The sequence below is a fragment of the Lycium barbarum genome, chromosome 3, assembly GCF_019175385.1.
Source record: "Lycium barbarum isolate Lr01 chromosome 3, ASM1917538v2, whole genome shotgun sequence".
Lineage (NCBI taxonomy): Eukaryota > Viridiplantae > Streptophyta > Magnoliopsida > Solanales > Solanaceae > Lycium > Lycium barbarum.
The window spans coordinates 10,655,269-10,674,109 of NC_083339.1; the positions used below are offsets into that span (position 1 = coordinate 10,655,269).

Consider the following 18,841-nt stretch of genomic DNA (forward strand, 5'->3'; position numbering starts at 1 on the left):
TGAGTATAGGATTCCCATACAACAAGTTCACAATAAATATAATATTAATAGTGATGATTGGTTAAATTTTACGGATTGGGAAGATGTTAAGGAATGTGTTGAACTCTTAGAAATTTTTTATAATGCAACTTTTGCTTTTTCTAAACAATTCTATCCCACGGTAACTGGAATTTTAGCCTACTTAGCGGAAATAGCTAGAGTTTTACAAGAGTATAAATATAAAGCCGGTTATCAAGCGGCTATTTTTTATATGACAACAAAATTTAAGAAGTATTTTTTCCCATCCCAACTTTATTTATATTGGGTTCTATTTTAAATCCTTGTTTAAAAATATCTTATACTAAAGCATTGGTTGGTCAAATTTATACATTTTTAGAAATTGAAGAGGGAGTTCAACCATCTTTAGCTGAAGCCGAACTCGCTATTGATGACGAGTTTAGAAAAGTTTTTACTCATTATTATAATTTGGAAGAATATGCTACACCCGTTGCTCCACGCCCTACTACTTCTCAAAGTAGCAAAAAGGGTTTGTCGGGTTTAAAAGTTTTACATTCACATCCAACTCCTTCTTGTAATGCAAACTTTGATGAATATCACTTTTATTTGATGCAGCCAAATGTGGATATCAAGGAACTAGATGAGTTAGACGTCTTAGCATGATGGAAGAAATACAAGGCAAGTCATCTGATACTCTCAAGAATTGCTCGAGATATCCTTACAGTTCAAGTATCAACCGTGGCTTCGGAGAGTGCATTTAGCCAAGGAAGACAACAAATTGGAGACCATAGACACTCATTATCCGGCTTTAGCTTGTAAGTACTAGTGTGCATTTGCGATTGGATTAGATCGGAGCGACTCAACCAAAACTTAGAAGCGGAGGAAGGCGAAGAGGAAGAGATTGAAGATTTGATAGCAAGTGGACCGGACCAAATGGAAGACTTTGAAGATATCTCCATGGCCGAATATGATATGGGGGAAATTAACCAAATGATTGAGAATTGGTGATTTTATTATTCTACTATTTCTTTGCAACTCATGTATTAGTTGCAAGTTAAAAAAAACTACATCTTGCAAATAAATGTTATCCAAGAATGAATAAAATATATGGCTCATTGAGCTTTCTTCTATTTACTTGTGTTCATATTTTTACTTATATTAAGTTAGGAATATACCTAAAATATACTAAGAATATACTTATAATATACATCTACTTAAATTAAAAACTAGAAAGTTATATACCTGAAAAATAACTAAAATATACTAAGAATTTACTTATAATATAAATATACTTTATTTATAAAATACGAATTTATAAAATTTGAAAAAAATTAAGCTATGAATAACTTAAGTTATAATATATAAGTATTTATAGTATACATATAACTTAAACATATATATATATAAGTATATTCTTAGTATATTTTAATTATATGTAGTATAACTTAAGCATATAACTTAATATATGTATATATACGTATATGCTGCCTGTATTGCTGTTAGTTAGTTAATATATAAACCTTACTTATAAATAAATATAACATATGTAAATATACCTACAATATACTAATAAATACTATAATATATATATAATATACAAAAAAAAAAAGAGGTTTTGCCACTTTTGAATCGGACCGGTCCGGTTTCGGTTATTTAACCGGTAAACCGGAACCGGTGGCCGGTTCCGGTTTTGAACCGGAAACTGGCCGGTTTGTTAACCGGTTACCGGTCCGGTCCGGTTCAAACCGGTTAACGGGCTTACTTCTTCCAAGGAATTCTAATCCTAGTGTGTCTACATCTCTATGTCTCGTAGTGTTTTTTTTTTTCTTTTGGGGTGTTAATAAATGTTACTTCATCCGTCTCAATTTAAGTATCTTACTTTCCTTTTTAATCAATCTAAAAAAGAATGAATCTTTCTATATTTAGTAAGTTTTTTAATTTCAACATTTTACATCGCAAATTTAAGACGGTAAAATTTATAGAACTACACACATCCTTAAAATTCATACTGTAAGGTTCAAAAGTCTTTCTTTATTTCTTAATCTCTATGCTAAGTCAAAACTAGATAAACAAATTGAACGGAGAAGGTATGAGTTAATTCCCTAGATGGTCAATCAAGTTTGGACAATTGCCTACAAATATCATTTTTGTTTCTTTTAGGACAACAACGTCACTCAACTATCCCTATTTTCCTCAAAATATACTAAACACATCAAAAGCCTCATTCTCTCCTAGTTGACAAGTCATGTCATTAAAGCCTATTTTCTTACTATAAACCTATTTAACTCACCATTTAACCAAACTCACGTCTTATACCCAATCAAACATGACCCGCTTAAAGTATTTTAATTTATAGATTAAGTTTTAAAATCAAAATATAAATTTAAAAAAATTTAATTTGAGTTACTTTAGGGATTAGGTTTAATATATTGCTAGATATTAACATGACAAGTTGAAATATCTATATCTTAACATGAAATAGACTAAGAATATATTATATTTCATATTGGACTAGTAAAATAATAGTTCAAAACAAAAAATAAGCGTAATAATATAATACTTTAAAATAAATATTATAGTAATGAAAATTCTATACATTCTGCAAAAAAAAACTTGATCGTATGGCAATGAAAATACCAAAAATTACACACTATATATTAGGATAAATAACTCAAAATACAAAGAAAAAAATTAGATTTTGTATAAATGCTCCAGTTCATTCTTTTGATATTAATCTAGTCAATTTATGGTGTAAGATAAACACTGATCTATTATTCTATAAGGGTTAAATATAACTTAAGAAATATTAGAAAATTAACAAATTCAAAAGAGAGAAAAAAGAAAAGAAAAAAAAAGAACAACATTTAAGTTGAGACCAAAAGGATAATTTCAAATATCTTAAGGTCGTTAGCAACTCATTATTTAATATCGAATATTAACCATTAAAATAAGTATTTTCAAGAATCACTATATGATATTGGTGTCGCGTAAAATGATGAAATAGCAAATCCATCAACTTGAGGTTAGAAATGCGAAGAAGTATGATTTCGTAAAACTTAAAATTATACGCTGCTTTTTTAATCGGGTCATGTTTGATCGGGTAAGACATGAATTTGGTCAAATGGATTTAATGAATTAAATAGGTTTGTAATTAAAAAAAAAAAGAAAAAAGAGATTTAATATATGGGATGCCAACTAGGAGAGAAAGAGAATTTTAAGGTACTCAATATATTTTGAGAAAAATAAAAATAATTAAATGATTTTATTGTCATAAAAGAAACAAGTAGAAATAATTAAATGATTTTATTGTCGTAAAAGAAATAAAAGTGATACTAGCGAATTAACTCGAGAAAAGTAGTAAATAAAGGGGCATTGCTCCCCTTTGACTTAAAGGTCAAACTCTCTGCTCTTTTTTCTGGTACTAATAAATAATAATAATAATATTGTCTTTTTCGAGCACTCAGTGTTGCTGTTGATCCTTGTCTTCGAGTACACTCAACTTTCAGGTTCTTCACTTACCCCCCCCCCCCCCCCCCCCCCCCCGCCCCTCAATTTCTTAGCTTATGTAATTTTTTTTTGTGTGTCAAAATCAAAGTTTCCATTGTGTAATTATTGAGTCAAATAAGATTGGGTTTAGTTATTCTAGGGTTTTTCTTGAGATTGTAATTGTGTTATGAAACTTGATTCTATTATCTCAATTGTATTCTTCTGTTAAAAAAGTGAACTTTACTAAATTCAATTGCTTTTACTAGTTCTAGAATTTTATGATGCAGTAAATGTTTCCCAAGTTTGATAAAGTTACTATTTGATTGAAATGACATTGAAGTTTTCATTTTCTAATAAAAATTTTAAAATTTTGATTTCTTCTTGCTTACAATTGCAAAGTATTGTAGTACTGACTTATTCAGGCAAAGTATAGTCAAGATTATAATTTTGTGGGTTCAGTACTCGGGTTTTAATTATTAAATCCATCATCTTATTTTAGTTATGGGTTCATAGTTCAATATTTTTTCAATGTATTTAACATACCCAGTGAAATCTCATAAGTGGGGTGTGGGTAGGTATAGTGTACGCAGACCTTACCCCTACCTTTGGGAGGTAGAGAGACTGTTTCTGATAAACCCTCGGCTCGAAAAAAAGTAATAATAAAACAGGCCACATAGGGAAAAAGAGCAGCTACAACAAAACAAAACAGTATGCTAAGTGAAGAACGAGAGACGGTAATAACATAGAAAATTCATGTCTAGGCTAAAAGTTACCCATAACTATTATACTAGGTACACCCTTGATCCTCATGAATGAGTACGTGGATTAAATTGGCGTACTAACTCAGTTGCGCTGTATTTCTTTTTCCTTATTTTGTTACAAGGAAATCTGCTTGTAAATGATGGATGACAAAATCTCTGCAAGCACATTTCAAGGATTCAATCAGAGATGTTCCGAGGGAAAAAGTTCGTTCCGAGCTACAACAGATTATGATGACAAAACTATGCATGTTAATCAGTGTGGTCAGACTAGGTGACTTAATTAACTGATGCTTTTCTTTCTCTTTTACTTTGCTGTATGGTTAAGAAGTCTTGTAAAAGGTTCTAACTCATCATATTTTCTGAAACTGAGAAAAGAAGTGGCACAGATAAGTTGAAGAAAGGCTCGAAAATTGTTGGAGGAGGTCTAAGACAATACAGTATAATGGGTCGGTAATGATCCTTAGATGCTTAATGTTCTACATGTTATGTCCTTTTTTGGTAATTCCTTTTGTTCTGTATAACGATGTCAATATTTTCATTTTTAACTTTTTGTTTTGCAGTTTGTAAGAAGGTGGAAGATAAGGGACGGATCACATACGGTGAGGTAATTTTCATCCTTTATTCTCCACTTTATTGCTCGGTCAACTAAATGTTGCAATATTGGACATTATCTTCATGCTTAAGAGGAAGTCCGTATGAAAGATTGCATTTTTGGTAGAGAAATGGTGGTATTGAATCTTAAACAAGAAGTTAAACTTTGTAACCACCATAGATATTTTAGGCGCTTACACAATTTAACTATAGGTTATAGTTATCCTTGCTGTTGTGAAAACTTTCCTTTTCTCCATTTTCCTTAGTTTATAGTTTGGATTGCATTGCCATACACGTAGATCATGTTCACGTCTGATCCAGCTAAAAACATGCTGTTGAAAGTAAATTAGTGTGACTTGTCTTTGATTTTTGTTCTTTTTTCTAGATTCTCCTGGTGTATGCATATGACACATAGATGATCATTCTTGATATACAGGTTGCGGACGAGATCATAGCTGAATTTATGGCAACAGAAAGCAATTCCTCAAATCTCCTTAATGAGGTTAAGTATAGATTTCAAGACTTCTGTTCTTTGTTTCTCTGTCCACTATGATTTGAATAGAATGTTTAACTTTTCAGTCAGATGAGAAGAATATACGTAGACGGGTATATGATTCGCTTAATGTCCTTATGGCCCTCGATATTATCGAAAGAGATAGAAAGGAGATTCGCTGGAAGGGCCTTCCTAATTCAGATGCAAGGGACATGGAGGACACTAAGGTTAGGATATAGCTTAAGGTTTGAAATTTTATTGTCATTAATTCTCCCAATCTTTTGTCTGTATGTCTAAGCTTTATGGTCATACACTGATGGAAATGTTGTGTTTGGGCTGCTCGAAAGCAGTTGTTTTTAGTTGCTAAGGGTGAAACAGTAATTGTGACAGATGCCTCAACTGCCGATAACTGCATTGAGCACAATGGCTGTCTAGAAGTCCATTTGTAACTGATCCTAGATGTATAGGAGTCCGTTCAAATTAGCTGATTAAGAGTAGCTGATAAATGTCAAATGCTGAAGCTGATTTTATAAGTTAGTAGTTACGTGTTTAGATAAAAGTGTTGAGACTAATAATAAGCAATTAATGTGTTTGGTAAAAAGATGTTGATAAACACTATTTCTAATTAAAATTACCAAAATGTCCTCAAAGCTATTTTCAGAAACTGTAAATTTAATAGAATTTTTACAAAAAAGGATGAATAACGTAGGTGGAAAAAAAAAATTGAATCGTAAAAGCCTTGGTCAAACCAAAACTTATGGTTTATATGGACTTATAAGCACTTTTGATGTTTGCCAAACGCGTGGATAAGCCAAAAAGTGTTTATAAGCTAGTTTGACCAACTTATAAGCTTAGCCAAACGCCCTCTAAGAATGCTTAATTCCTTGGCCACATTGAGAAGCGGGCTTGCCTTACACTAGATTGCCACATTTCTCAATGGACTCACCATCTTTAGATGATAATTATATAAAAATTCTGTACTTTCCCAGGTGCGGCATGCAGAATTAATCGCTAAGATTGGGAAGAAAGCTGCATATCTGAAAGACTTGGAAGAGCAAGTATGTTCACATTGTCTACGCGTTTCTTAATATTGTCATAAGCTCTTCAAATCAACTTTGAAAAAATGCTACACCTAACTGAGTTGTTGCAATGATCTTTAACTTTCTGCACAATTGGGAAAAGTTTGCAAGTCTGCAAAATCTTAAGCTGCGGAATGAACAGTTGCGTAAATCTACAAATGGCCATTCACAAGGATTCTCTTTGCCATTTATACTTGTTCAGGTATAATGCTGTCTTTTTCCCTCTGAAATTACTGCATCTACTTCAATGTTTACATGGTTGGCTCTTTTTGATCATGCAAAAATTAAAGAAGATATTCCTTAAGTATATCTTTCAGCTTTTGATTTACTTGTTGTGTTATTAATATTGTGCGATAAAGTCCTTCAAGTTTTTTGGCAAATAGTTTAGGGTTGTGACCAATTTTAACTCATATCTTTTGATTAACTTTATTTGTATAAAAGTGTTGTACGAGAAGTCCTTTTAAGTCTTTGGCGAACTGTTTAGGTCTGCATGCAATTTTATAATGTTTGGTTGGACTGATTTTTTTTTTTTCATACTGTTTATGAGAATGACTTTGATTCCTATCATAAAAAAAAAAAAGTGTTAAATTGTCCCAGCTCTTTGTCAGAGCCACAAAGCTCACATGGAATATGTATTAAATAATATTTTTATCAACTTCTCAAACAGGATTGTAAGTATCGGTATGGAGATTTCCAATGTTTAGCGACTTTTTAGTAATTTTTTAAGGGTCTGTCCGAAATATTCATACCCACCTCATGCTAGTTCAACATGGTTACATCAAGACAAATGGAGAGTCCATGTTCACCATAATTATTGGAAATATATGCGACTGTTGGTAAACTACTCTTGAATTCCGAGAATTCTATGAGTACATGCCTAAAATGTGCAGAATTTCCCTTTAACTTACCCAAGAATTTCGTGATATCGATATTAACCATTTCTGACTAGTTTCTTCTTTGACAAAATACTGATATAGACCGCTCCCCATGCTACGGTTGAAGTTGAGATCTCGGAGGATATGCAATTGGTCCACTTTGATTTCAACAGGTATGTGAACATCCTAAATTCCTAATAGGCCAAAGTGATATCATTTTGGCACGCTGATTAAAATTTGTATATAGTAAGATTTCATTATCATCGACTTATGGCTGATGGGAGATTCATCCCACAATAGAAAGCAGCTATTTATCGTACTACTTATTTTTTGCATTGTTGTTTGGGTTAGAGTTGGGAAACCGAGGTTGATATCAGAAGATTAAGATACAGCCAATTTCTTTAGATTGGGTAGGGTAGAGCTAGAGGGAGGGGTTAGATTTGAACTTTTCAATATTTAGCCAATTCCTACTGGTTGTGGAGGTCTATATTGGAGTACCAAAATCCTATGTCTCATTACACCTATGTGAGATTGTGTACCTGATCTTTGTTGTTAAATGTAATAGCAAGTAGAAATTCAAAACGTACAAGATGGAAGAGTCGAAATCTGGAGGGGATCATAATTAGAAGAGGAAGGGACTGAATTACTGCATCTTGACTATTTAGTAAAATACCATGTACCCTCTCCGTCCCAATTTAGGTATCCCATTCTGTTTGAATTCGATTACTATTGGAAGAGTTATATTTTATGATTTTTTAGATGAAAGTGGGTCAAAAATGAAGGTAAAGTTGGGTTGTTGAAGAATTTGACAAATTGTTTAGGAGCTATTAGAACAATGAAAAGAATGGAGAACAGGAGAAGTCTAAGTAGAAACAACTATGGGAGAATCTGAGATGAAAGTACTACAATTACATTCTTTTTCCCCATGTTCAGAAATTCTTGGTTTCCCGAGCATTATGTAGAATTTGCATATCGTCGTGATCATCATCATCAAGAATAATTTTTTTCTGTTCAATATTTCTGTATTATCTGTTGAATAGAAGTGCAGACTCAATTTAAATGAAACTTGTTCGACTTCTAAACAGGAATATTTCACCTAAGTTTTAGGACTCTAACAAAGTGAAAGATATGAGATTTTGTTTGTTTTATGGAACTAACAAGACTCTGTCCTACTTTTTCTCTTATTCATAAGATAGCTTATATTAACCTTCTCTCTCTCTGTCTCTCCTTTTTTTTTTTTTTAAATGTTGGAAACAAATGAAATATGATATAGTAGTGTTGATGGCTTAGATATCGAGGTAGTTCTGAATGTAGCTGTAAATATTGTCTGTGCATCTGCAGCTTAGTAAAATGGCTCGCGGATTCATTGTATCGCCAAAAAAACAAAGCATTAAGAGGAGGATTTCATATTGCTCCTTTACTAGCCTTTCTTTTTCTAGTTCTTTTAACATGCCTTTTCTTGTTGATACTTGGCAGCGTTCCTTTCTCTTTGCACGATGATGCTTCTGTCCTAAAATTGATGCGCCATTATGAGCTCTTAGATGGTAAAAATGTATCTTGAACTTCCTGAAGACACTCATCTTGTAGCTAGCCCTGATGTCGCTTCTGGAGGCAGCAGATCATTTTACTGAAACTCTGAAATTGACACATCAAATGAATCCTACACTGCATAACTTAGTTGGTCACTCGAAGTGGAGACTCCAGATTTAGTCACAAGTATTTGTACCTTACAAAATTCATAGTTAATCATGGTTACAGCTTGCCTATGTAGAAGTTGAGATTTGGTAGCTGTCTTTGTTGCATTTGCAATACTCAAATTGGCTGACATAATGTGTTGGTAGTTTTGTTCTTTTCTGGAAAATGGCTATCAGATTCAGTGAACAGAAATGTAATTGCTAATACACTTTAGAGTTGTGCTTGTATTGTAATAGATGTCTGAGCTCCTGATGCTAATTAATCGATCTATTTCGTGTATTTGTTGTTTGTGCTGTAAAACAGTGTAGATGATCCTTGATTTGTTGCAGTCTGCGAAACAACTTGTACTTTTCTTTTTTTGGTTTACCACCCGGTTCTGGGTACACGTTTTGGAGCCCCAATTAATCCAGATTTGCACCATGTAAGGCTCATTAAAGGGGGGAAGTACTCCCCATTAATCCAGATTTCAATCTGCTCAAATTCAGCCCAATCCATTGACACGCCTTGTGGCTAGTAGCCATAGATTACTACCTATCAGCTATTGCCTATTAGTAAAAGCCAGTTCACCTGCATCACTTCCTTGTTAACTAGTACAAGTATGTGCAGAAGTAAACACAGACACAGAGATTAGCAAATCCATGAACTAAATGGAAATTCAAGTGTATCAAAAGATGAATTAACGGAGCCTTTTCTTAAACAACTTTTAACATTTATATATGTATCCACACCAATCTTATAGTTGAGTATTTGGGGAGACAGCAATTCCTTCTCTAACATCATTTTCATGATTTAACATTTGTTACATTATGGGTGGGCAAAGGATTTGTGATTTCTATCATGCTATATGATTCATCAAAGTAAGCAATAGTGATTATGGCCATGTTTATTTTATTTGCTTACTAGAAAAGGAATAAATTTTCACTTGCTAATGATAGATAGGGCTATTAATTAGCTTTTTATCTTTCTTACTTTTCTTTTCTTTTTGATAAAACCATTTTGTACGGGTGGGGGTTAAACAAAGCTCCTCCGTGTAAAGAATTCCATACTATCAGTGCAATCTAACATGTTATAAAAAATTATTTACCATTTATAATAAATTATCAACAAATGTTTATTAAATAAAATCACCTATTAAATAACCAAATTGCGTAAATATTTTTGACGCCGCCGGTGCATAGAACTCAAAACTAAGAAAAATGACAGTACTAGAAAATTAAAGCAATTGACAAAAAAAATATTGCTTCGGTTAGTTGCTGCTTTTTGTTATTTAAATAGAAGGTTTAGTTAACTAAAAAGGCAAACCGTTAAGAGATTTGCACAATTATTATTGAAGGGCTAAATTGTAACGACTGAATATCTAAGGTTTAATTAAACTTCATAATAGCTTACTTGGTATAACTTGGTATTTTGGGATTGCAAAGACGGTATATAAATAATATGTATATTTTATAATTGCTTGACATACTCCTATATTATTTTGGGATTTTCCTTCCTGTCAAGGCTGACATACTGTTAGACCCCCAAGTTCGGACTTAGACGCATGCGGGCGAGGGCAGTGTCAAGGGCTTGTACATTGCCCCTTGACATGGGCCTATGTGATTGTTGGAAGCAATGTGCGGGGTTGCATGCCTATGGCATGGTGTGCAGCTAAGTCAAGGTGCTTGGTGTTGGCAAAGCAGCTTGACGAATGTCAGTGGCACGGACAGGCGCATGGCACCAAACGGGCATGCGTGCAGGCAATAGGTTGGCACAGGCAGACATGGGCATTGACATGGGCTGGCCGGTGCCAAGGCAGATGGGAAAGGCAAAGGGTTGGCATGGCATTGGCATGAAGATGGGCGAAAAATATTCTAAGTGTTGGGCGAAGCTATGAGCCAAAAATCAGGCTAAGGCACGCGCGAGGCACATGAGCGAGGCAGGTGCACGGCACATGAGCGAGGCATGCGCGCGGCACATGCGTCGGTTACGCAGTGTGCGCGGCATGTGCGACGGTTATGCTCGGTTTTTGAAGGCTTTGCCCACATGGGCGAAATGTTAGGCTTAGAATGTATGCCATGATCCCAATGTAACTGCTGGCACATGCCATACACGCCCCTTCCTTGTAACTTCTTGTAACTACCCTGGCAGGTTTGTAAAATAGATAGAATTTGGCTAAGGCATTGATCAGTTTGGTAAGCCTCCAAATTCGTGAGTCCTTTTGTATATCTGAGATGTAATAAAAAGGTTGGGCATTGCCTGTAAATTGTGTGAGTTCCTTTCATTGTGTTTGACCCGAAATTAAATCTAAGTGTCAAAAGTGAGTGTGTGTGCGAAAGCTGAAGTTGGCTATGACGCTGACTGCCGAGCAGCGGTGACGCTGAAAAAAAAATCACCCCTGTTCCAACTGGTATCAGAGCGTGGCTACGTTCGTGGCACGATGGCTGGCGGAAGTAGTACATACAATGAACTGAGGGACAGAGTGGCTGCCTTGGAGGCGTTGGTGGGAATGGCTGAAAACGCTGATGATGTGACGTCTATAATCAGTCGCATTCATGGCTTGAACAAAAAACTCGCTCAGTTTCGTGAGATTATGACAATAAGAACAACAGGATATGATGATTTTCGTGAAGAAGCCTTGGTTCAGATCGAGGATCTGAAAAAGGCAAACGAAACTCTGAACTTGGAAGTGGTAGTGCTGCGGAGGGCAATGGCTGGTTCTAACGCAGGCCATGAGGCAGAACGTTCCAAGGTAAAGATCCCTGAACCTAAAGCCTTTACTGGTTCAAGATCTGCAAAGGAATTGGAAAATTTTCTGTGGGATATGGAACAGTACTTCACAACTGCCCGTATTTCTGAGAATGACAAGTTAAGTATCACCACTATGTACTTGACTGGTGAAGCGAAATTGTGGTGGAGGACCAGGGATGAGGATGATATGAGTGCTGGCAGGCCAAGGATCGATACTTGGGCCAAATTGAAGAAGGAAATACGTGACCAGTTCCTTCCTAGCAATGCATCTTGGATTGCTAGGGATCGCTTGAAAAGATTGAGGCAAACAGGTTCTGTTCGTGACTATATCAAGGAATTTACTTCTTTGATGTTAGATATCCAAAATATGTCGGATGAGGACAAGTTGCACAACTTCATTTCTGGGATGCAAGCATGGGCCCAAAACGAACTTAGGAGACAGAACGTGAATGATCTCCCAAGTGCAATTGCAGCGGCAGATTCATTGGTAGATTTTCGCTCAACACGTGTTCCATCTGAAATTCCCACTTCTTCTAAGTCCAAGAAAAAGACTGAAAAGAAGGGGGAGTGGAAGAAGGAAGGGCGGAAAGAAGGTGCTGACAAAGGAAAGGCTGTTGCGGACGCTGGAAATTCAAAGAACAAGAAAAATTCAGCGAGTGACAAAGGTTTCTGGACTTGTGGAGGGTCTCACTTAGCCAAGAATTGTCCAAATCGTGAAAGAGTGGATGATATGCTTGCGGGGAATGTAAATGCAAACGAGGAAGGTGGTGTAGTTTCTGCTTTGGCAAACCCACTTGGTTTACTCTTGAACAATCACATTTCATTAGTGAACACGGTGGGGGAGTCATCTACAAATCCTCATTCTTCATTGCTGCACATTGAGATGAAGGTTGACGATAAAGTGTTAGTGGCGATGGTGGATACTGGAGCTACTCACACTTTTATTGATGTCAAACTTGCTGCAAGGTTCAGACTCAAAATGACAAAGAGCCCGAATTATATGAAAACTGTGAACCAGGTGTCCCAACTGATTGAAGGTATGGCATATGACGTGAGGGTACTTGCGGGACCTTGGGCTGGAAAACACAGTTTGATGGTGATTCTGTTGGGAGATTTCGATATGATACTTGGAATCGATTTCTTGAGGAAGAACTGCTTCGTTCCAATGCCCCACTTGGACGGAGTTATGGTGATGCAAGAAAAGATGGCGGGGTTCATAAAGGTTGTTCATCCATATGGCGAGGCAGAAAAATTGAAGAAGTACAAGAGCCCCATTATTTCTGCTATTTCTGTTGAGAAAGGCTTAAAGAAAGGTGAAGAAACTTTCCTTGCTGCTTTGGTTGAGATAAAACCTGATGTAAAGGTAGAGGTGCCTGATTGTGTGGCACAGGTTTTGGGGGAATTTAAAGATCTTATGCCACCTGAACTCCCCAAAACGTTGCCACCAAGGAGCGATATTGATCATAAGATTGAGTTGCTGCCGGGTTCGGTTGCTCCTGCACAAGCTCCTTATCGTATGGCTCCTAAGGAGTTGGCTGAATTGCGGAAACAATTGAACGAATTGCTAGATGCGGGTCTGATTCAGCCCTCAAAGGCTCCGTATGGTGCACCTGTTTTATTCCAAAGGAAACAGGATGGTTCGATGAGAATGTGTGTGGACTATCGGGCACTGAACAAGGTGACTGTGAAGAACAAGTATCCTGTTCCATTGGTGCAGGACCTCATGGACAGATTGTGCAAGGCAAGCTGGTTCACTAAGCTAAACCTCAGGTCTGGATAATGGCAAGTAAGGATAGCAGAGGGTGATGAGTCAAAAACAATGTGTGTGACTAGATATGGCTCATATGAATTTCTTGTAATGCCGTTTGGGCTAACTAACTGTTGACACCCAATTTCGTCCCTCCTTTATTCCTATTTATTTCTTTGGATTTCTAAATTTATTAACGAGCTAAACACTTTATTTTCACTATTATTTTTATTTCTACTATTCTTAATATCGTTACTTTCATTTTTCACTATTTTACTATTAACATTACTAGCATTACTTTATCATAAATTTCAAAATGGTTCGTCATCATTTTATTTTCAGATTTTGTGCTCGTTAAATTAATTATACTTTATTAAATCCTTTACTTTCTACATACTAATTACTATTTGTCTTCACGTAATATATATTCTACTAGTTATTAAATTAGAAGCCCAAAAGAATAATTAAATTAAAGGAGGAAAAGGGCCAAAATTCGGATCCACCAGCCCACAAAACTCTTTTTTAGACCAGCCAAATAAATGGCCCAACAGACCAGCCCATTACCCATTTCCACCCGTCCGGGCCAAACAATCTATTACCTAAACCACCAGTCGACAACCCACATTATTCCTCTACCCGACCCGACCCACTACCCACCTGCGACCCGATCCGTTCAACAACAAAAATGAAACCAGTAGGGTTTCAGTCCTTTTCTTCAACAAACTCCGCACAGCCCTCGTTGTCGTCTTCTTCACGCCTCACTCTCTTTCCCTTTCCTCTCCTCTTCCATTTTAGCAAAAACCTAGTCACCTTTCGCCATTCCAGGTCTTGTCCGCCTATTTTCGTGCAAGCTTTTTGTATCCTTATGTGAATGACAATACATATAGGAAATTTCAAAAACCAGCATAAATCTCTACTTTTTCAGACACGTCTGAGCGGAATCACGTGACCATCTGCTCAAAAACACTTTCAACATTCAGATTTGAACAGTCCGTTTGACTCGATTTGAATCCTATACCAGAAAAATCCCGCCCAATTCGAACCACAAAAACCCTAAACATTCTCCTATAAATATTGGTTGCTTGACTCGTAGAGAAGGGAGTTCTTTGGACGGCCTTAACCCCTCTTAAAGTATTCATACTTTTATCACTATATCTGGAAACACTCATTTGGAGTATTAAATTATTCATTCTTATGAATTCGGCTTTTACTTTGGAGTCGAGTATAGATTCGCGACATTGCGCCCCGATTCACTGCACCAACAGAAGGTAAATAATCCTTCTTTAACTAGTTTAATCTCAGTTTTAGTAATTTAGTAAGTGTTTATGTGTTTACACATGTCTGTCGTTTCAATCAGTTTAGTTCGTTCATGTGTGTTCTGTTGTTAGTTGATCTAATCTTAGTTAGTAGCTTGATAGCATTCGTGTATATTTGTGTTTAGTTAATTGCAGTTTAATAATCAATAGTACTTGCGCATTCATATCTTGGTTTAGTTTCAGTCAATACTTTCATGTGTTCATGCCTTAGTGTAGATTAATGTTAGTCCTGGAGTATCTGTATGCTTATGTTGGGATGACTATGTTGATAGTGTTTGGCTTTAGTTTATTAGCATGTTTATAATAAAGGCCTGCCTTCCTTAGTCATAGGATACTGTTTGATTCATAAGCATGATAGGTCAGATTCCTGTCTATTTGAGCATGAATGATAGTCTAAATGTTATGTGCTAGAATAAGTAACATCATGATAGTTAGTGTTGTTTGTTTAAAACCAAGAAAGCTTATAGTTAGGTAAGGATGGTGGTTTAGATTTAGATTAATCTGTGTTAGTGCGTAACTTTGTCAGTTTGCAGTTCATATAAAGCTCATGCTGTCTAGTTAACATAACTAGTGTCCATATAACTTGTGTCATTTTACTGTTGTTTACCTCTATGTTGTACAATTATGTAGCTAAACAAAATCAGTATAGACATGAGTGTGTAGTTTAAATCTAAAACTTGATTATCGTATAAGTTATTTGGGTTAACATTGTCTAGTTTAAAGTCGGAAACCTGTAGAACTCTCTGATTGAAGTTCGATCAGTGGCTTAGTTGAGTTAGAGGGGTGTCTCTATGAATTTACTTCAATTGTTCCTGAAGCAGTTTGCTAGGCATACCCATGGTAATCTAGAATCCCACAATATTGATATAGTTAAGACTAGTTCATGGGCTGCCCTTTAAAAGTTAAACTTATGCTGTGTAATGCCTCCGCTATAAGCTTAGTTATCACTTATGTGCTACTACCCATTATCCGGACATATGTTTGAACTTGCTATAAGCCTAAATGGCCTAATCCGAGCAGTGTGCCTGGTTAATCATGAGGTTTGGTCTTGTTTTAGTTGCTTTGCTATTGACAGATTAAATAGGGGTCTACTGGAATACAGTCTAAAATGGATGAAATCTAGTCCAAGGAATGATGTTTTGCATTAATGAGTATACTACTAAAACCTGCCTGCATACTTTGTTTACAGGGGTTTATTCTCTTAAATAATTCTGCTGTATTTGTTTAACTAAGGCTATATGCTATGTATGTCTAAAACTGTTTGGTATATTGCCCTCTCTGTCCTAAACTGTTTGGGGCATTGTCTCCCTTTCCTGCACCTATCGTTGTTGAACTTGATTTGGTGAAAACATGGTGTCAGTTGCTATTCGGCAGAAGTAACATCAGTGTCCATATTTTTTTATCTGAAAGTTGTATAATCTAGTGTTGTGGTAATTTTGAACTAAATGCAACTCACATACAGGTGCATTAGTATCAACCGAAAGTTTTCAGATTCACCTCTTAATTTAGAATTCTTTTTAATCAAAATATGGTGAGAAGATTACACCTAATTCTCAGCCTATGTCTAACACTACTATCATGCGATTTTCAGCTTTATTCGTTTCATTTTCATGCATGTTAGTGATTTTTTTCCTTTACTAATCCCTTAATTTTCTTCCTTCTTTGTTGCATGAACAATGGAGTCGAAGAGTCTCGTTTCGAGACTCGACGTCATCGCTAGATTGGATCTCGCATTTACATCTCCTCCTCATTTCTCTCATATACTCCTCTCGAACTACAGCCCGACAGAGAATGAATGAGAAGGGTGAAGCAAACAGTGGACATCTTGATTATAGTTTTCAATATTCTTATTCTTATACACTGTTTATGTGGTTTTCTTTGTTTATTTGGATGATTGTTTGACCATGATGTTAGATCTTGTGATAAGATTATTTTACCTAGAGCTTGACCCTATAAGAGTTAGTCTTAAGTGATCAATTTTAGGAAGCAATAACTAAGATGTGTTAATCATATTATTAGTCTTAATTGAGCAAATACTTTTAGTAAAAAAAAATGGCTTTTATTTCAAGTAAGTTTCAACTTTAAAATCAGTTAAACAATTGGGAGTCTCTCGAGTTAGGACACGTTTTAAACCGGCTGAGTTTTCAAAAAATTTCAGACAAGCTTAACATTCGGATTTCATTAGGATCCAAAGTTGTTGAAATCTCATGAAATATTACCAAACTTTCCTAAGTCTTTAAACCAAAGTCAGTTACTTCCTTTTGAGATATATAACTATTTCCAGCAAGTTTAACTTTTCTCAACTATTGCACTTTTTTTTAGTATTTTTTATCATCTATGTATAAGCCTCATAACTTCCACTCATATTTAGCATTAGTTAACTATTTTTCTCTCAACACTTAGACTTTAAAAAATGTTTATGTTTTATCTTATACTTAGCCTTATTAATTAAGTCCGGTCGGTTAACCATTTTTAATGGATTTTAAAGGATGTCTAATACCTTCCCTTTAAGATTAATTGAACCCTTACCCAGAATCTTAAGTTTCGTAGACATTAAAACGGAGTTAACTTTAAAAATAACTTTAATGAACTTTAGGTGTCCTAATTCACCATAAATAATTAGGTGGTGACTCCCTTAACTTTAATTAACCCCGGAATTACCGGGATGTTGTAAACTATTTTGACTCCGGTTAAAATAGGGTATAACACTAACGCCCCGGCTACTTTCTGTAATTTGATGAACAATGTTTTATTTGAGTACCTAGATGATTTTGTTGTGGTGTACTTAGATGACATTGTAATCTATAGCTGCTCGTTGGAAGAACATGTAAGTCACTTGAAGATGGTATTGTCTCGGTTGCGGGAGTACAAGCTTTATGTAAAGATGGAGAAATGCGAGTTTGCTCAACAAGAAACCAAGTTTCTTGGGCACTTGGTCAACCAAAACCAAGTGAGGATAGACCCAAAGAAGGTGCAGGCTATTGTTGATTGGCAGGCACCGCGGAGTGTGAAAGACTTGAGGTCATTCCTTGGGTTGGCAAACTATTATCGCAAGTTCATTGCAGGGTATTCAAAGAAGGATGCTGATTTGCTGAAAAAGAGCGTGGTGTGGGCGTGGACTGAAAAATGTGATGGTGCATTCAACTTGTTGAAGGAGGCCATTGCTTCAGAACCCATACTAAGGCTGCCTGATTTCGAATTGCCCTTCGAAGTGCATACTGATGCTTCTGACAAGGCTGTGGGAGGCGTGTTGGTGCAAGAAGGTCACCCTGTGGCCTTTGAAAGCAGAAAGTTGAATGAAGTGGAACAACGATACTCTACTCATGAAAAGGAGATGGTTGTTGTGGTACATTGCTTGCAGACTTGGCGCGTATATCTGCTAGGGACAAAGTTTGTGGTGCGGACGGACAACGTTGCTAATACTTACTTTAAAACGCAACGCAAGCTGAGTCCCAAGCAGGCCTGTTGGCAAGAATTCTTGGCTGAATATGACTTCATGCGGGAGCATAAGCCGGGGAAACACAACCAGGTTGCTGATGCTTTTAGTAGAAAAGAGGTATTTGTTGCTATATATTCAATTTCTCGATTGGAGTCTGATTTTATTGATAAGATTAGACTGTGTGCTGCAAATGATTCATTATACACTAAGTTAATGAGTCAAGTTAAAGAGGGGACAGTGCGGAGGTATTGGATCGAGGACGATCTGCTCTATTTCAAAGGGGGGAGAATCGTGGTACCTCAAGGTGGTGGATTGCGTAAAGAACTAATGAAAGAGGCGCATGACACTACTTGGGCTGGGCATCCGGGTGTTAAACAGATGTTGGCATTGCTATCTAGGGTGTATTTCTGGCCAAAGATGGAAGATGATGTTGAAGCTTATGTGAAAACTTGTCTGGTTTGTCAACAAGATAAAACTGAGCGCAAGAAGGAAGCGGGTTTGCTGCAGCCTCTTCCTATTCCTAAAGGCCTTGGATGTCTGTTTCGATGGACTTTATTGGTGGGTTTCCGAAGGTAAACGGTATGGCATCAGTCATGGTGGTGGTGGACAGGTTCTCAAAGTATGCTGTTTTTATT

The 18,841-nt window shown here is 36.0% G+C and overlaps 1 protein-coding gene across 1 annotated transcript; it reads left to right on the forward strand.

The window, feature by feature from the left end:
* Positions 1 to 3,364: 3,364 nt before the first annotated feature.
* Positions 3,365 to 9,256, forward strand: LOC132630301 (transcription factor-like protein DPA). Its single transcript, XM_060345889.1, has 10 exons — positions 3,365 to 3,503; positions 4,367 to 4,515; positions 4,620 to 4,690; positions 4,805 to 4,848; positions 5,272 to 5,337; positions 5,415 to 5,555; positions 6,318 to 6,386; positions 6,511 to 6,609; positions 7,385 to 7,455; positions 8,759 to 9,256. The coding sequence occupies exons 2-10, from the start codon at positions 4,382 to 4,384 to the stop codon at positions 8,841 to 8,843; spliced, it is 780 nt and encodes a 259-aa protein (XP_060201872.1). The 5' UTR covers positions 3,365 to 3,503; positions 4,367 to 4,381; the 3' UTR covers positions 8,844 to 9,256.
* The last annotated feature ends 9,585 nt before the right edge of the window (positions 9,257 to 18,841 follow it).